The sequence below is a fragment of the Citrus clementina genome, unplaced genomic scaffold (genome assembly GCF_000493195.1).
Source record: "Citrus clementina cultivar Clemenules unplaced genomic scaffold, Citrus_clementina_v1.0 scaffold_3, whole genome shotgun sequence".
Lineage (NCBI taxonomy): Eukaryota > Viridiplantae > Streptophyta > Magnoliopsida > Sapindales > Rutaceae > Citrus > Citrus x clementina.
Genome location: NW_006262339.1, coordinates 10,370,699 through 10,391,335, shown reverse-complemented (window position 1 = coordinate 10,391,335; position 20,637 = coordinate 10,370,699). Strand labels below are relative to the sequence as shown.

General features: G+C 33.6%; 1 protein-coding gene across 1 annotated transcript; it reads left to right on the top strand.

The window, feature by feature from the left end:
- Positions 1–1,627: 1,627 nt before the first annotated feature.
- Positions 1,628–10,652, top strand: LOC18049600. Its single transcript, XM_006440951.2, has 9 exons — positions 1,628–2,755; positions 3,948–4,077; positions 4,794–5,284; positions 5,742–5,822; positions 5,953–6,057; positions 7,109–7,222; positions 7,309–7,392; positions 8,933–9,004; positions 9,774–10,652. Exons 1-9 carry the CDS (start codon positions 2,435–2,437, stop codon positions 10,041–10,043), a joined length of 1,668 nt encoding a protein of 555 aa, XP_006441014.1. The 5' UTR covers positions 1,628–2,434; the 3' UTR covers positions 10,044–10,652.
- The last annotated feature ends 9,985 nt before the right edge of the window (positions 10,653–20,637 follow it).

Below are 20,637 nucleotides of genomic sequence, written 5' to 3'. Positions count from 1 at the left end.
TACATGTTGTTAAATTAGTTCCGGATCAAACATATACTTGTACGTAGTTATTTTGGTTTATAGTTGACATTCAACACTTGCTTATGCTAAAACAGGATTTTCAAATTTCTCATGTTTAAAGGATTTATAATCGAGCAACAAATGTTTTAGTGAAATTTATTTTTAGTGTTCAAATTCATTTATATGGATAGAAAGAATATCCATTCCATTTAGCTTGTAATATTTGAGATTTCATGATGCATTGATAATAATTTATTTTTTAAAAAAATTTAAAAAGAAATATAATTATTTAATAATTAATTAGTAACAAAGATACATAAAAATAAACTAAAGTCAGAAATATCTCCGTCAGAGTAAATGTCATCAATTGATTTGTGAAATTTCCAAAAAGATCAGCATCAAACATGGAAATTTACATTGATATAAGGATATATTTCGACAATAATTCATTACACAAACCATACAACAAGTAAATCATCAATGAAGTCATTCAAAACGTCATCCTTAATCTAATAAAAATACTAAACTAAATCATCTAAAATATTCATTGTGGATATCTCTCCGTAGATATGATACCTTTAATTGAAGATTTTTAAACATTAGAAATGTTGTAATCTAAGATTTTAAAGTGCGGAAAAGTCTTGATTTATATTTATATTTTTGATTTAATGTGAACATAAATTGATAACAAGAAAATTGATTGAATGTCCTAGACGACACGTGTTGACATAAATGCTTATTCTCTCCGGCAGATTTTGTACGGTGAAAGGGAGGTGGAGTAGGTCAAATAATCTTAATTCTTAAATACACTTGGTTGGAAATTGGAATGTTGCATTTTAAAAACATCCTTCAAGCAGACTGGTACAATTAAAGTGTAAATTATATTACTTTATTATATGCAACTAAACATAAATATATATTTAAGTACATGTCTTTGAATGAAACAAAAATAACAACTAAGAACCTTGTACCTAATTTGTTTTAGAAATAATAATATTTTTTAAACTAAGTAAAATGAATTTTAGACATTATCATATCTTACTGAATATCTTCCTAATATTAAATTAAAGATAATTAAATTAGGAGTTATCCAATGAACAAATCTAAATGTGTGAATCTAAACACCATATTTATTTTTTAATTAAATATCTCAATATAAACATTATAATGTTATTTTTTTAAATAAAAATATTTGAACACTAATATTTTTATATTTACAACTTTATAATTTTTGTTGGAAACAACATCTAGCACAATATAACATTTTAAAGAAAAAAATGACATAAACCATTTGTGAGTCTTGAGCTCTTACTAAAAAAAAAATACCATTAGGCCACAGCCTGGTTGGGATTAGGCAACCACTTAGGCTATTACCTTGAAAATGAATTGAAAGAGAATTTAAAAAAATAAAAAAAAATCAACTTAGGACGTTATTTTATTAATTTATTAAGTAACCAATACCTAGAAAGTAATTGAACCAACTCTTCCAAACTACTCTGAGAACGGCAACACCGCATAACTACAAAAAGAAAGAATTAAAAAAGCCAGCGGGTCCCACTGGGGCAAATCCAATTATCCAAAACCCTAATCAACAAAATTAAAATTAAATGAGTCAAAAAAAAATAAAAAACAAAAACTCACTCGCTCTGTCTCACTCTCTGTCATCTGCAGCAACAGCATTACAACAAGTCGTCACTCCTGTCTCTTTAAGCAAACTTTTTTTTTAACACTTTTTTACTATCTTTTTTCACGGGCTCCTCCTCCTCCTCCTCCTCTCTCTCTCTCTCTCTCCCCCCTTCGTTCCTTCAGAAACATAGCTTAAAAAAAAAAAAGCTAGGGTTTCTTTTACTGTCTCTCTTCCCTTTCCTTTGTCCTTGTAATCAAACAGAATTCAACCAAAATCGATCTGTTTGTTTGTTCTAATTTCTTCACAAATTAAAAATCCATTTGTCTGCTCTAATGGATGGTTTCTAGTTTTAGATTCAGTGGGTCTAAAGAGAAGACATTAGTGTGGGAAAGAAAAGGAGAATATTTTATTTTTATTCTCTTCTCTCTCTTTTTTTTTTTTTTTGGTTGAAAGATTTTTGCTTTTCTGAAAACGTACAAGTGAAGCAATTTCGTGATGAACGTGACTCTATTTAGTGTGCCTTCATTGCTCTCTGCAGTTCAACACATGGGAGCACTTTTACTAGCAAGACGCCTGTGAAAATCCTTGGACATTTTGGTAATTTCCAACTCAGATCAAGCTCAGACTCTCACTTAATCACTCTAATGGGTAGTTCTAGCATTCATGATTTGAAATCGATTTTGCTGAATAATCCTGACTTTTTTCGGATTCATATTGATGGTTATCGATAGAAACTTGTTTCTCGGATTTAACATTTGAAGTTTGTAGCTGGCTAGTAATAGATAGTAGATTTACCGTTGGTGAGAGATGGAGGATATAGGGCTGGTGAAGCAAGGGTGGAAATGGCTGCAGTCCCAGAAGCACGTGTTCTCGCGAGCCCAAACGAGGTTGGGGTGCTTTAGGGACAAAATGGGGGTGTTGATAGAGCGGCATTGGCCTATGGTGTGCTCTGGATGCGCCAAATCAGGGGCGCTCTTGTTGTTGTTGTTGGTTCATTGGAAAGACTGCCTTGTAAGGGGTGTACAATCAATGATCAAACTGGGTTCGTCTTCTTTGTTCATTATAATGTGGAGCTGCTTTCTTAGTCTCACTTCTATGTCTTGCTTGCTTTATGTGCTCCTCTCTATGGTACGTATTCACATTTGTTTTTTCCTTATTTTTCATGAATAGTAATATTTTGAAAAGATGTTTGAATATACTGTTTAGGGGTTTGATAATGGGCTGTGACTGTTATTGGTCCGGTGAAGTAATGTTAATCGGTTAGGTTGATTTGTAAGAAGCATATTTTTAGAGACAGAAAAAGTAAAGAATTCAATGCGATTAGCAATATTTGATCTTACATAAGTAAGAGATGTTTCTGTAATTATTATTATGATGGTTTGATCTCACAAGTTAACAACTATTGTTTAACCTTGAGCGGAAAATAGTGGTAGCAGTTCGTTAAGTGGGTCGTTATAGGGCTTGTAACCCCTTACCATTTCATCTTCTTTCTTTAGTAGTTTCATTTCGTTATGTTTTTCCTTTTGTCTTTATGGATAGTCTTGAGAGTATATATATTGGCTTGTTACATGCGTGCCAATAAATAAGGTTGTGGGTTTTGATATCGTGATGTTATATCAGGAATTCTAGTTTAAAAGTTGGGTACCCAAATTTATATGGGTTGGAAAATCTGGTTAAGCTGTTGAGGTAAAGTTGTTTAAGCCACATATATTCACTTTCAGTTTGGCATTACTGTACCCTTCTTTATTTGTTGAGACATGATAGCCCAATCCAACGAGGTCCTTGACTCTGTTCTAGGAGATTAACTTTCAGATGTGTAGAATTAATAATTTACTCTTATGGACTGTTTTTCATCCTCTAAGCATTTTGCTTGAGAGTATGAAGCTTAAAAATGAAGCAGAAACCTGGGAACTTAAAGCTCATATATATTGTTTTATTTGAATTCTTGATTTGAAAAGCTAAATTCTTTTATTTTTTTTTTGAAGTAGTTTTTAATTCATATTGAACCTTCATATCTTTAGTAGTTTTTAAACAAAACCACCACGTAGGCTCAAAGTCACATTTCTGAGCCTTCTATTGCCACTTTCTTTCTTGAAAACTTCTCATATAAGTCTGCTTTTTTCCTTTCACCTTTACCATGTTCATGCATTTAATTTCTGGACCATTTGTCTATTAGAAAAAAAAAAAAAATTCTGGACCATTTGAATTCATTTCTTTTGATAAAAGGTTGGTTTGAAACTAAAGTGAAATATGCTGATGCTACAACTTGTGGTTACTGATATTTTGATACCACAACTAATGGTTACATCTAATGGCTCAGGGAGCTGCTGGAGCTGCTGTTCGGTACTTGGGATACACTCCTGGGCTTTTCATTGTAGGCCTGTTTGCTATTCTGGTTTTATGGATGTTTGCTAACTTTTGGATAACAGGAACATTGTTTATAGTTGGAGGTATGGCTTGGTATCTGGGCCCTTGGACTTTGTAATTTTAAGATGAACAAGATGTGTCTTGCTTTCATCACTGTCTTTTTGTGCCTAATAATATTGTTTACTTGCATTTCATGATGATGTTTTAACTACTGCATTTTCTATATAGCATGTTAAATAGGTGCGTATTGTGTAAACACTTGGTTTTCTTCAATAATCTTTGCATTTATTTGCAAAATTGGGTAATTCACTAAATTCGCTAGGTGACGAACAATATTTTTCTTACTATCACTTGCTTTATTTCTATCTCTTCTTCCGTAAGCAATATTTTCACAAGATTTTGATTTTAGATTCATAGGTCCTTCCGTGCTGATCAACATAGCTATAACCTTCAGTTTGTGAGAGTGATAAAGAAAATATACGAAGACTCAATAACAAAGTTTGTGCAGAGAAAGCATTATAGTCTGGGCCTTTTGATTTGGGTATGATGTGTCTGCTGTCATGTATGGACATGAGCAGAGGCCTTGTCCCCTAATTAAGATTATGCATTAGTTTGTTTCTATTATAAATGAATAGACTGATATTTGAGAGTAGTAGTTATCATAAATGTTATCTCTGGTGAAAGTAAATTTTCATTTACTTGTATGGAAAATTGAAGTTTATTCATGTGGCTACTCCTTTGTTCTTGTGCGCAATTTCCCTAGATTTTACAAACTTTTCTCTTTCCTACGTAAATGCAGGCTATCTATTTTCCCTAAGTCATGCACGGCTGGTTGTATTAATGGCGACAATTTATTCTATTTATTGCGTCAAAGTTTCGGTTGGATGGTTTGGTGTCTTCCTTTCGATAAACCTTGCATTTTTCTCCAGTGATTTATTGAATTATTTGCTTCAATTGTGTGACAATGTGAGTGAAAACTCACACATTGAAGAGCAGAAAGAATCAGAAACAGTCACTGAAGATGGGTTCTCTGGAGGGTCTGAATACTCTATTCCTACCGACGAACCTGAAAGGGTGCATTCATTCAAATCTTCCACCAAGTCAGCTGCTACATCTTCTGTTATTAATCTCCCAAAGGAGTGTTCTAGTAGCAAAGTTGTTAAGGAAGAAACTAGCTCAAATGATGAGATGAAAAGGATAATAAATTGTATGGATCATTATGAAACATTGGGGTTTCCCCGCCACAAAAAAATTGATGCCGCTGTTTTGAAAAAGGAATACCGTAAGAAGGTATATTTGACAGAGGCATATTCATTTATCTTTCTTTAAAAAAATTGCTTTTTCTGATCTCTGTTTCTTATTTTGAACTTCGATTTAGCTTATAGTTCTTGGAATAGGTTTCTGGGGAAAGCTGTTTCTTTTAAAAGAATTGAAGTAGGCTATGACTATAAGTCTAGCTACCTTTTAAAAGTTTATTTATCTATTTCTAATTATTGTTATGCTTGAAGAGTTGAAATACCTTCTAATGTTTAATATTAAGGATTCAAATCTAAATCATTTTGTTAAACTGGCTCTGATAACATGTTAAGTTATGACTTGACCAAAAAATTTAAGCTTTAACATAATTGAATAACTATTTTCGGTAATTATTTAGAATTTATTTGTTGGCACTAAATCTGTCCTTATTGTGAGAAACCCTCATTTAATGTATTTGCGCATTGATTCCAATCAATTTTACTATTTGCAGGCCATGCTTGTCCATCCTGATAAAAATATGGGAAGTCCTTTAGCTAGTGAATCATTTAAGAAACTCCAATGTGCTTATGAGGTATTCAACTATTGTATTTGCAATTTTTTGGTTGATATCTCATCTGTATTATGTGAAATCTTACTTATGTGGCATGTGGTGCGGTGGTTCTGGTTCTTTCTGCTACTCACAATGGGGTTTAAATTAGCAGGTTCTTTCTGACTTGACAAAGAAGAGAGATTATGATGAGCAATTAAGAAAGGAAGAATCCAGGACCAGGAGTGTCTGTCAGAAGTCTTATGGTGCTTCACGGCAGGTAATCTTTTGCATTTTTTAAATAAAATCCATGTGTTTTTTCAATTATTTTCAAACTCCAGAGTATTTTTGTTTAAATTTATCTCTGCTTGGAATTCATGGAAGAGAAAAATTAAAAGAACATCTGTGTTTAAAATGGACGAGAAATTTGTGCTATATGATAGGACTGAGGGCTAAATAAGGGCTAATTTTATTGATTAAATTAAAAGAAAGAACAATCTTGACCTACAATTCGAGAGGTAAGTCAATCTCTCCCAAACTCCTAATTACTCCTAACACTAGACAAAATTCAGCATAAACCCTAAATGACTCTATAATCTCTTATTTATAGCTGAACCCTAATTCATAAAATTACTAAACTGCCCCTGCCCCTAAAATTACTAAATTGTCCCTGCCCCTAAAATTACTAAATTGTCCCTGCTCCTAAAATTACTAAATTGTCCCTGCCCCTTTATATTTGCGCCTAACATGAGTTTTATTGGTCTAACACTATCCTGTTCTTCAAACCACAGAATTGCTTTGGGTTTCAAAATTTTAGTTTCGGCACTTGTCTTTATCGGAGGTCTGGGTTTTCTGGCAAATCACATATTTTTTTTTGTTTCTGCTCCCTGATTTCACACATTTATCAGGAGAAGATTGATTTATTAAGTGGAGTTTTGTTGATTAGTGGAAATTAATAATGGAAAGGTAGGGCAAGATTGCAATCTGCTTCCTTGTTGCACATGCCGCAGAATGTTTAGTGCCAAATTTACACGTGCAGCATGTATAAATTTTGAGCAATGATGGGTATTCCAACATTTAAGTTCCAATTTAAGTCCCAACTGATGTGGCATTCATCCATTGGATGGTAGTTAAGTAAATTTACCAACTATGAAATCCATCATCCAATAGATGAGGGACACATAGCATTGGGACTCAAATGTTGGGATCCCTAACATTATTGATAATTTTTTTTCTCTTTTGGGCCAATTCACATTGCTGAGTCAATTCTCTGATTATGAATCATAAAAAAATTTAGAAAGATTTCTTAAACTTAATCTTACTTGACGCAGGATAAGACAGATTATTGTCCTGAGGAGTCGAGGCGCATCCAGTGCACCAAGTGTGGCAATTCACATATATGGGTCTGCACCAATCGGAGTAAAGCCAAGGCAAGATGGTGTCAGGTCAGTCTTCCTTGCTTGCTCAATATTTGCTTCCAATTTTTCCTGTCGTGATTTTTTGCATATCTTAGTAGTGCTTTTGGCTTCAGGATTGCTGTCAATATCACCAAGCAAAAGATGGGGATGGATGGGTTGAATACAAAGGCTCATTGATCTTTGATAGGCCGCAAAAGGTACATTTCTTGTAAGAAAATATGAAATTGCTTGATTTGCAATTATTATCTAATTCAAGTAGTGGAAATAAAAGAGGATTTGGTCATACTGGAAGATTAAATTCTGTTAAATGAGCGAAGCCTAATTTTTAAAATTCTGTCTATAAAATATATGATCACACCTAGGTAACGGTGTCTGGGTTTAGCAGCATAATTAGACAGCCATCATTAGCTATTTGTTACCTGTTAGAAAGCATCTTCTTTGCAAGCTGATCCAGGAGCGGGACTTTCTGATTTGGGTAGTGGATTTGTAACTATTGTTTTATTTACTTATGAGATTCTATAAAATGGATGCATGATGCATCAAATTCTTTTATACTATTCCTTGGATCCTGTGAGTGATCCTTAGGAATCCATATGTGAAGCTAGGTTTTTTTATCCACCTACTTTCCTTTATGCTACTTTTTGTGAGCGTGTGAACAACATAACATTTGTCAATTACTTTAAATAGTTTTTCATGATACTTGATGGTGACTTTGCGATGAATTGTAACTTTCTGTCTATGAAGTTTGATTTGCATTGTACTTGTTGTAAGTTTAATGTATTAGATGGAGCAATTTGCTTAGCCACCAGCTCCTTTTGGCAGTATTGAGAACCTGAACTATTAACTTTCAATTTTGCATTATTGAATAGCTTTTGTAGTTCATTATGGTGACTTAAGATGAAATATAGTTTCTAGCTTTCATGGAGTAGGAGTGAAGGTGCAAGAAAATTTTCTTGAAGACAAAGGAGAATTCAAAAGTGAAGCAGAGGTCAACAAAAACCAAAAGCTCTCCTGCTGTCAAGAAGCCCTAAAACTCTACATACCCCCCCCCCCCCCCCCCCCCCCAAAAAAAAAAAAAAGCACTTGCACCTATTTTAATTTCTATATAAAGTATATATGTCAAAACATGACAGAATTAGAAAAGTAAACCTCCAAAACTAAAAACTTAACCATTAGCATATCCCAATCAAGCTGGATGAAAACTGGTTGAGATGGAGTTTTGAAAAAATGAATAAAGAATGAGAGTCTTTTTGTCATGTATTGTTTCCAGTTTACTCATGTCCAGTCTCTTTTGTCTTATTGGAAAGTTGTTTCAGAAATGTGGAAGAAAAAGAATTTATTTTAGTGCGTATTAGGACGATATGTATTATTGTGCAAAGTTTATGCCTTTTGAAACTATTTATCTCCTGTATGTGTGGTTTTGTTTCTTTGTCTTCAAAGTCCAACATTTTGCATGGGATCTCTTCAATTTTGTACTTTAGCTTATATGGGAAACTGTAAGGTTAACTACTTACCGTTCATCAGAAATTAGTACCCTTCCAAGATTATCTAGAGTTTAGTGAGTATTCCTCACTTTTTGTCCATTATGCTTGATATTGTTATTTTCATCTCTTTCTTTATCTTGGTCTGCTTTCTAACAGTAATTATCGCGAATTGTTGTGTAAAATTCTTATTCCATGTTCATATGTTTTGTTTGTAGCATCATCATGTTTAGCTATTTGATATCCTGACTTTCAGGTTGAGATACCTCGGGCTTTTGTTTGTGCTGAAAGCAAAATCTTTGATGTGTCAGAATGGGCTATTTGCCAGGTTAGTGGTTAATTAGAATATATTTAGTAACCTTGTTTTTCCTTTTTGATTTCTAGGCGATAATGCTTAAGTGATGTGTAAGTTCTATTTTACCAACCAAAACGAGGTAAAAAATGAAAAAAAGCAATGAAGTCATGGACATGGCAGGAACTTGAATCTAATTTGGTTGATTCAGGATGCCTGAGGATAGATAGGAATCACACTGGTGCACTAGTTTTCATTCCCATTAAACTCAATTTTAAGCTTTCGTCTTCTATCCTTTCTTTTGGTTGTTTGTGTCCTGATGTGACTTATTTTAATGGCAAAGTGCAGATGCCCCAGAATGGTTTGATAGGAAGACTGGAAGAGTAGAGTAGCATGATGAGTTATTTATTCTCGTGATTTTATGTCAAAGAATCTAATTTTCTATGCATCTGCTAAATGAAAGGATCATAATGCCTGTTGTCTTACTAAATTGTTATTTTGCTAAAAGAGAAAAGAATAGTAAAATATAAGAAAGCTATTGGAAATGCCATATCATGCGACACCACTTCATATGCACTTTGATAATTTGATAAACTTGTTTGAACTTGGAAGTTTGGTCGTTTGTGTCATGGAGATTGGAAACTAAAACCTCAGCATCTTTAAACACGGTTGGCAGCTGTTAGTCCCGTGCAGCATTATATGATGTTCCTGTCTTGAACTTGCTCTTGGACTGAAAATGATGGTTGAAATGAAAAACGTATCTAATTTCATCCGTCAACTCTTGACCTGAAAGTATTCTTTGCAGGGCATGGCTTGTAGGCCTAACACACATCGGCCAAGCTTCCATGTAAACATGGTTGGTTTAGAAAAGACGCAACGACCCTATTCAAGCAGATTTCCTTGGGATTTGGATGCTGAGATGATGGATGACGATGAAGAAGAATTTGAGTTGTGGCTTCAGCAGGCTTTAGCCTCTGGGCTCTTTTGTGAAACATCTAAACGCAGAAAGAGCTGGAGTCCATTCAAGTTGCATCAGAAGAAAGGGAAGAAGCAATGGCGAAGATCTTCAACCTAAGTGATTTGCTTGAAGGGTGTTTGAAAGTTTTGTTGTCCTTCACGAGAGTAAAAAAGGTCTTCTTTTTGAAGAATCCTGGTAATGGAGAAAAATGGGGGATGAGGTTTTTTCCAATTGAAAGAGCTTGTTTCACCAACCAAAATTTTTGGATGAACAAGGCAAAGCCAATGAGAGATGGTAAGGAGTGTTATCAAGCAATTAAGTTTCAACAAGTTATGGCATTTTCATGAGCAATGCTTGCTCCCCTGATTGCACTTCTGACATATTTCCCTTCAATCAATCTGTCTGAGGGGGGAAAAAAGCCCTTCTCTTGACCTGTTATATGAATGCACTCAATATTATGTTGGGTGCAATCTTCAACCATTTCAACCTTCAATCTCTGTACATATTGTAATTTTCTTTGAACATCTTTTCTGTTAAGTAAATATTACTTTGCAATTTCCAAGTGTATGGAATATTCCCAATTTCCAAATGTATTGAATATTCCCAATTTCCAAATGTATTGAATATTCCCTTCTCCCACCGTTATCTTATTTTTGTTATGATTTAGCGAACACTGGATGGAATATAGGTAAGCCCTTTCACTTCTTGAATCACTCTCCAAATTTGCTTAATAATGGCCTTTAAAATGCTTCTGTTGACTACTCTGGTTCAAAGACTCGTATATGACAGCTTCTTGTGAAATCTTTCCTAATTATTTCGTCCTCATTTGATGGTGCATTACTATCCATTTTGATTTGTCAATAGGGTTAGGTTGAAGAAAAGATTTTTCGTTGGGAATGTGTTAGTGATGTGGTGTTGGGAAGTAGATGGCTCACGGGCCATGGTTCAATGCTTATTAATGGAATAGTAGTTAAAAGGTATGGGTCGGTACTATACAGAGGTAGTTAGCAGGCAATTAATGGAATAGTTTCAGCAGGCTGTTCAGGCTCAAGTATCTAAAGGTGTTTTCGCTGGTATTGGGATAAGGGACGGTGGAAAAGGTGAGCGGGTGACTGATCAATGCAGTTTTCGCCTTTTGGACGAGTAGATAAGAAATGTAGGATTCGGTAAATGGTCACAATTTATTATTATTATTTTCATTTATCTTGCCTAAAAAATATTGATGGCGTGAACAAAAAAAAAAATCAATCCAGCGCAGAATCTTTTTCCTCATAATGTGTAGTAATCCAAAATTTTTATTGGTTGAATGTTCTAAAGTAATTGTTTAATTTACACTTTTAAGATTTGGCTGAATGATTTTCAAGCAGTTTTAGTTAACTAATTACTAGATTTTAATCCTGAAAAAAGAGGAGATTAAAAAATTCATTGGGATTTTTTTACCCAACTTGTTATCTTGAAAAAAGCTATTCATTATCAAACTCTTGATTGCATATTTTTCAGGATGAAGCAATATTGCCTAAACTAAAAGCATTTGAAAGTTTTACACTAGTATCATCTTGTCTCGGATAGTTTATAACGTTTTAAGAATTTTTTTTTTTTGTTTTTGACCATGAGATATTCTGGGGAGGGCCCCAACTGTGGGAGGTACCTTTAAGCTCGTACCACAACCCAGACTAGAAGTCCCCGCTTGAACCGAGAGGCACATGTTCTCCTAACAAAAGCAACTTTCCTACGACTTGAACTGGGGAGCAAACCCAGTCAAACCACTTAAGGGGACTCCATTGCCAGTGGAGCCAACAATTTGTTGGTATAATGTTTTAAGAATTTATTGACATTATTGTCAGCTCATCCCAAATTTTAATAATGGACGTGATAATGACTCCATAAAGTTCATGTTATTCCCCGTTTCTGATAGCAAAAAACTAATGGTGGTATAGAGCCAGAAGGTCATTACGCGGTTGCTCTTTCACGGTATCAAAATAAAAAATCAAAACACAAACAAAATTTATGCCAGATCGATTGTTTGATACATTTGTTTCGATTTGTTTTATGTTGGACTTGTTTCCAAGCTTAAATTTTATGTTGGATTGATAAATTTCCATAAAATCTGTAGCGTGTACTGTACAATTTATATCTTTATGTTGTGATCAAATATGTATTATTTTAAAACTTAAAGTTTGAAATTTGGAAACCCGCTCCAAATATGTAGGACTAAAGGATCCATTTAGCGGAAGAGGAAGAAGAGAAATAAAGGTGCTTCCTAAATGCCCTCATCAACATCTCAAGGTGGTGGAATTTATTGGGTTTGTGGGGCTTCCAATTGATCTTGAACTTGGATTCTGCTTACTTGTAAATGCCACTGTCCTTGAGAAAATGATCGTTAATCCTTCTAGCCTAGTTTCAGTGGAATTATCCTATCCGGGGGAAGCGGAAAGCAAGGAAAAAAGAGATGCCAAGCAACTGCAGGCTAAGGTGGCCCAAGGGGTTGAGTATGTAATCTTATAACACTAGCGGTCTTAATTGCAAACATAGTAAATTGATCATATCGGTTTGATGTTAATTTTTTTGTCTGTATTTTATTAGCTCTTTTTCTCTTTAGTGTTTTACTTTCTTTTTTACCTCATTTTTCTTCAATTTCTTTATATAGTTTTTGTTGTCTTGTAATCAATGACACTTGCATTTTTCTCTGTTGTTGCCTTTTCTTTTCATATATTTATATTATCATCTCATAGTTGGAACATGCAGCTCATTAGTCCTCTCGTACGGGAGTTGGCTTCTCGCTGTTCTTTCTTTGACACGAATAATAAATAGGTATCGAGACTGTCTCATGACCCTCTAAATCTAACTCACGTATCACTTGAATCACTCAACAACCGAACCCTTGGGACCTTCTTCAACCCGAGGATGTGATGAGTCGAGATGCCAAGGGAGAACACACGAACTATTACCCAAGAATTAAGATTTTAATTTTTACAAACTTAAATTTGGATTGCATATGATACTGTCGTCGTTGTTGATCATGAGGGTTAAAGATAAATAAATTTAACCTGCTAATTCAACACAAGGACAAAGGTTCTCAATAAATTATAAATTTATTAATATATATATTTCTTCGAATATTAAGGTATTTTAAAAAGGAGTAATGATAAATATTTTAAATTTTTTATTAATTTCATCTAAAAAAATGTGTCATTTATTAAGTGGATGGTAATTCTTTATTATATCCAACTGAATTAATTATATTATCTCACCAACTAATTGATTAATGTTATATCATTTTGAGAAATTTTAAAATATATAGGAGGTATCATGTCAACCATTTAACAAGCAAATGATGCTATGAAATGTATATATTTATTTTAAAAAATCATTATGCAAGTGGTGATTATATTAAATTCAATTACATATGTCATGTATGCATCAATTAGTTGTAATACATCAAATATATTTTAGAATTTCTCATTATTTTGAGATAAAAATTTTAGAATATGTAGCACTACTCTTAAAAAAAATTGATGGATGAACAATCGAGGAAAGTTGATCAACCAATTGAAAGTTTTTTTTTTAAAAATTATTAGGACATTTTCAACTGTCTGATCGCACTTTTGGTCTACTTTTCTTCAATCGGGAAAAAAAATAATTCTATTGACCTTACATGATTTTGTACTTAATATTTATTATATATTATATTGGGTTGGTTCGAATTAATCTTCGACAATATCAACCTTCAAATCTTTGAACATTTCAACCATTCAATAATTTCCTTTGAACATCTTACCTGAGCAGTAAATATTACTCTTGTGTGTGATTCTGAATGTATTCAATTATTCTTCTCGTTTAATTAATTCCTCCATTTTCATTTGTCGGGAAAGTTAGACCGGAGACAAGGTCAAGGAATTGAGTGTGTCAGTCATGTGTTGTTGGAAAGTAACTGATTATTTATGTTTTTCTTTTATGGGACAATTAATGGAATTGTTAAGAAGGCATTGGTTAGTACTATCCAAAGGTAGGTGCATGCAATTAATAGATTAATTTCAGCTTTTGTGGTTCTGGTTCAAGGAAAAAGATATAACACTAACACCTTGGCTCAATCGCGGGTTTGTTTTGTTGATAAATTTGAAGTAACAAATTTAAACTCTTATGAACTAAAAAAAAATATTTGTTTTTTTTTTCTCATAAATATGAGTTGGGATATAGATTTTTTTGAAATATTAATAAAAATAAATTTTTATCCTAACTTTAATAATTTTTTAAAATTTCAATGGTATAAATTTAAATTTTCAATAAACTTCATAGTACAATATATGTACATAAAAAGATATTGTAGATACTATTCAATTGATGTATGGAAATAAAACTAGCACGGCATCAAATATCTTGCAAGTTTTGAAAACAGTGGGTGCAAGGTGCATCATAGGGGATCAAGATTCTCTCATGATCTAATTTTCTCCTGAGCAAACATATATGTGGTGATTAGTAGTTAATGAAATAAAGAAAATAAAGAAATTAAATTATATCCATACACTATCACTTAAAGACACATGTCACAAGATCTTTAAAAACTCACGAAAACTCAGATCGAGAGAGGATATTTTTCCGTATCATACGTTGTCGATCCAGTCCTAACTAATTTCGTCATACATAAAATTTATTTAAAAATTAATTCCTGTTTATGTAACAACATGTGACGTGTTGTGTGTAAGGCACCTCCTTTATAGGAGCCTTTATTTTATTTTCTTTTTCTTATCATCCCATTAGACTATTTTTAGTTAAGTTTTTTTACCGATTGTAATATTCCAAATATATCATATACCGCCAGATATTTGAGAAAATTACAAAATTAACCCAAAAATTTTAGGGTCTTTTAAAATTAGCCAGTTAAACTCTTTTTAACCTTATATAGCCAATTTTAACATTTTTAGACAACAATACCCTTATCACTTTAAAACACAAAAAACTAATAAAAATAATAAAATGTTGGAATGATTTGGGAGAGAAGAGAATGTTCAGTTTTTTAAGTTTTGGAATGATAAGGTATTGTTATTCAAAAATGTTGAAATAGGTTACATAGGGTAGAAAAAATTTAATTGACTAATTCTAATAAACTCTAAAATTTTTGGGCTATTTTTGTAAATTTCCCCATGTATTTAGAAAATTAATAAAAATAATAAAATTTTACCATCCAACGATGTCTATGTAATGACCTGAATATGAAATAATGAAAATTCAAAATTTTTTTCTAATTTTGTTTTCCACTTTTAAGCTTTTTTAAGTTCACAAAACTCTTAAAGGTTTAATAAATTAATTTCACTAAATTCTGAAATCTTATATAAGTTGTGTTCTTGTAGTACATTCGAATATTTGATTTGTATATGTTACATGTATTAAAAGGAGGTTTAGCACAAAAAAATTTCTTAAGTATTTGAATTTTTTAAGATATTACTTGTTATCCATTTTTGAGACAAAACTTTTCACAATTCTGAAGTGTTTAGAAGGGGGTGTGACAATCTAGACGATATAATACTATATCTAAGCGCGTACCATGGAGACAGTAAAAAATAAAAATAATAAAATAATGATGTAAAAATTTAGTAGTTTTATTCTTTAAAATAAAGGAAAATGACATTAGAGGGCAACTACTAAGTTATATATACAGTTAGAAGTAATTTTTTCATAATTCTCTAATTTCGTTTTGGATTATTAAAATTAACAAGCCCGGACTAGAGTTTTATAAAATGGAAATTTATAAAAATAACCTAAAAAAATTTGCTATTTTCACAACTAGCCCCCAAATGTTTTCCTATCAACATTAGCCAAAAATCCTCTCAAGTGCTGAAAATACCCCTTCTATTCCACCAAGCTTCCTCCCTCTCCTTCCTCTTTCTCTCTCTCTCTCTATCTCTCTCTCCCTCACTGACGATTTTCTCTCCCAAGGTGTTCACTTGTCGCCGGCGGCTTCCCGAAGTCCATTCTCGGCAGCCAACATCACTAAATTTTGGTTAAGAGGTGAAATTAAAGGTTAGGTAAAAAACCCTAGATTTTTATTTTCTATTGTTCTACTATGTTGTGGTTTTCTTATTGTGTTGATGATGGTGAGTGAAGATTGAAGGGTTTGTGATGTTGATTGCATGGGTGAAGTAGTTGGTGTGGTGTGTGGTAAATTTCCCGAAGAAGTTGCCGTGGGGAGTGATGGCGCGCGATCTATTACAGTTTTTTTTTACGTGAAGTTAATTTCCCCATTATTTTGTTATAAATGTAATGTAATAATGTTATTATAAATATTATAGATATATGGCGAAATAAGAAGGATCGAGAAATGAATTGGGTAGGATGAAGTTAGCTTATACCGATCATTTCCCGGGGCGAATTTCGAGTATGTGTAACTTTGCTACAGTCGTAAAAGTCATCGAGCAAAAATTAATAAAATGGTAGCTACGTCTGTTCAAGGACGACATATTTGGGCATTTCTTGGAGTGCCGAAGCTTTTCGTTCAATGGTGTATTTTTGCACAATATTTTACTTAGGCAAGTGGCCCATGGAGAATACATGGAGGATGATCAGTTATGGTTTCAAATTGGTAAGCATTTGATACGCTTATCAATTGAAGAATGGTGCCTAGTTACTGGACTTTCTTATGGTGTAGATACCTCACTGACAAATAAAACAAAACGGTGCATAGGCTACTGAATACGTACTTTGATAGGTTGTTTCACAACATCAATCTTAAGCAATTTGATGCATTATTTGAGGAGTTGGACTTCGAGGCTATGGATGACATTGATGCATTAAAGACCGTGCTCTTTTATTTTGCGGACAGAGTTCTAAATGGAAGAAAGGTCATTGTCAAATCAATTTCTCATTGCTTAACAAAGTAGATGATATAGATTACTTCCAAAAGCGTCCATGGGGTCGTTTGTTGTGGGAAACGATATACGAAAGTCTTGACAATGCACTGAACGAGAAAGATGAGAAATTCAAGATGACTCGGTTGGGAAAAGCCAAATCATAAAATTGAAAAGTACAATGTTTACGACTTTACGTCCGAGGTTTAAGTGCGTTGTTTTTTTTTTTTTGGATTAAGTAGTTTTGTAACATTAAAATTTAATGATAGTTTTAATAACTTTCTCACTTTGGTTGTTGCAGGCTTGGATTTACGAAGCAATCGGAGGTGTGCCGTCAGCATGGGTCGTGAAAACGAAGAAGAAGATTCCCCGCATAGTACAATGGAAGCTCATGACTTTTTCTAAAATAAACTTTGCTGAGGTTTATTTGTTCTTGAATGACGAATCTCGTCTTGTAAGTAATATGTATTGGTAGACGTATAGTACTATTTTTGACATTACTAAATTCGAGTTCTGTACATTTACTTAAAATTCTAGGTTGAATTCATGGCAGGGGGACGTTTTACAAACCATTGAGCCGAATGCAAAGGAGAGTCGCAAAAAATATTGGCCGACTGTGAAGGATTACATGCCATGTATTCCAGGCTGGTTCATAAGGTCAGTATCCTATAAGTACTATTATTTATTTAATCGAAAATTTTGACTCTTTATTTACTTATTTTAAATGTTACTTTCTACAGCACCAACCTTCAATTAACGCCGCCGCCCGTTACAAGGCAATCAGACGAGCATGACGACATACCGAGCTCAACACCAGAGCAGTGTCACAACACATCTGAGGATGAAGTGCCTATAGATAACCATCAGGAGTAGACAGACAAGTCTGATGACGCACATGATTCTGAGGTTATAAATAATTTCTTTTCCTCATATATAAATCATTATAACAATATGTTTTTAGAAAGATTTTTTTTGGTAATAGTTGAGGAAAAAGCAGTATAATGATTATATGAGACGACGGATGGACAAGATTGATTGTAATATTTATGAAATTAAGTTAGAATTTAAAGAATTTAAAGAAACCGTGGTGGGATTTATCGATTCATTGTCTAAACGTCAAAAAAAGGATTCTCCGACTGGACACTCGTATGCGGTGAGCAAATTTAAATTTAACAATTGTGTTCGTTTATCTTTAAATTTGATAGTTGTTTAATATGTTCATCTTACTGAATGGACATGGCCCGATTGACTATGGAGTGTATACTGATGTTGGCAATCAAATTTTTTCTACTCCCACGTCATTGTATAGTTTCTACTGGGATGTTAGTGGGGAGAGCGTGCAAGTCTTCACTGAGGTGCCTCCGGGCATTAGTAAATTCGGCCGAGCGTACAAATCGTTGTATGTTTTTAATAGTCCTTACATGATTCCTTCATTCAGGCGAGGAAAGAACGTCAGGCCTCTACCTCCACCCCAAATCATAGACCATGGGATTGACGTGAGTACGAGTGTGGATATAAATCCACTTAGAGGATTAGAGGATTCAAGTCTGTATGATGAGTTTGACCGATGGTCCACTAGCGATATGACAGTGGATCAAAGAGTTCAACACCCGCGGTCTTTCTTTCAAGTAATTTTGGGCCATACTTCGATGAGATGACTATGTGACGAGGTAATTTTTGTTTTCTAATTTCTTTGAGTGTTGTAGATTTGTGTATTGTTTTTTCCTTTTAAATTGACATGTTTATGTTACTCTACATCATATTCACGAGTATTTTCGCTTAATTAACGAAAAGTAACGGCAGTATCCAAATGCCTTAGTTCAGCGGGTCACACATACATACATATTTTTTTTAGGTAACGTGCAAACATAATTTATAATTACCCTTTTTATTTATTTATTATCTCATAACGCCTTGAAGTTTTATTAATTTATGCATTTTTTGATTATCTATGTACTAGGTGTTCTTGAATCAGTTATGGAACAACTGGGATTGTGCAGTCGATTCATTAGTATATAGCAACAACTTGAATAACTATATTGGTGGGTAGCAGCACATCATGTCCAAACCAATGACGGATGTCGATATGATGTGTATTTTATTGTATTTCACAGACACAATCAAATGTGTATTTTTGATGTATATTTTTCAATTTCATATATAACGAACATGATAAATTTACGAGAATTTTTTATATACAGGTATTCATCCATGTTAACCTGGATCGCGAGCATTGGGTACCAGCTCGAGTAGACTTTTGTAAGAATAAAGTATGGATTTATAACTCATTACTGATAGTTCGAGACGACAAAAAATACAAGTTCAAATTCAGGCTGTTTGAAGTTATCTTCTCTCGATTGTTGTAATATGTTGGATTCTACAACATCCGACCTGAGTTGCAGAGTGTCAACCCTTGGAAAATTGTCGTAGTTAAGGGTGTGCAACAACAAGAGCCCGGTACTAGCGATTGCGTTGCTTTTTTTTTTTTATGTTTATGATGTATTTAATGTTCGAGCTTAAATTAAATTTTAATGGTAGTCTGGGGGGGTACTTTAGAAAGAATGTTACAATTGATATATTTAATGATGACATTATATTGTAAGCCGTTATGGTAATTCGAATGTTGAAACATGATATTTTTTTCTAATTTGTGTACTTAAGTTTATATAATTTTAATACTCACATTTTAATATAAAATATAAAATAAAATTTCATGATATATAAGTGTACAATACACAAAAAATAACAACTTTTTTAACATAATTACTTGAAACAATACAACTAACTTCGACTCGACGCAATGAGATTTTTACATCGCTTACGGTTATGTCTCGGTTCATTACACTGCCCACATCTAACAGTCCTCCGGTTAACGTCCTCGCCAGCGAGGGTATTCTGAGCTCTTTACGACGACCAGGTAGTGGTGCCTCAATTGGTGGATAAACGTGCATCTCTTGAATTTCATCTGGAACTTCCTAATCACCCACGTTGCCAACCGGCTCCACTGATTGTGCATAAGCCATCGCCAACGATTCCTTGGTGTAAAAATCCGAACAAAAGTTTATGTAATCCACTCGGACAGTTAGACACGCCACAATTGCATAAGCATAGACAAGCTGATCAAGCTGAAATACTCTACTGGAGCAAGTTTTTTTTTTTTATGTCAATTAAGCCTTCCTTAATCCCACCACCTACAACTTGAAATCGATGCGGAGACACTGAGTGAACGATCATTTTTTCAGCCATAGTTCTCATTTCAGTGACTATTTCATCCACCCATGTTGTTAGGCAAATATTCATTGATTCGACCACAATTTTTCTATCATAAACCATTGCTGCAATGTTTTTCTAAAGTGATCAACAAGATGCGTAACATGAAATTTTGTGGTTCTCTCATGAAAGAATTAACAGTCTCTGCGATGTTGGTGGTAAGTATATTGTACCTCCTACCTTCAAATTGAGACATTGCCTAATTACACGTACCTATATTATTTTCTAAATAATCAGCCACACCCGAGTGGAGCTTCCACAACCCTTCAAGTTGTTTTTTAAATTACTCGTGTCCATATGCTTTTGTTGCATTAATAAAGGCAGGCTCAAATTTATCCCAAAGAGCTTTGGACATCCTGAACTTTGACTTAATGTTACCTTTCACATGGTAAAAATAAATTCCATGAGCTGCATTGTGAAATACTTTCAGAACGGCTCTCTTTATGGCAGTGCATCGATAAGAGATAATTACCAACTCCGGCCTATTGCCAATCACTCCATGTAACTTCATTATAAACCATTCCCAAACATTATTGTTTTCTGAATTCATAACCCCAATGACTAATGCATACAGTTGATTGTTACCATCTAGACATGTT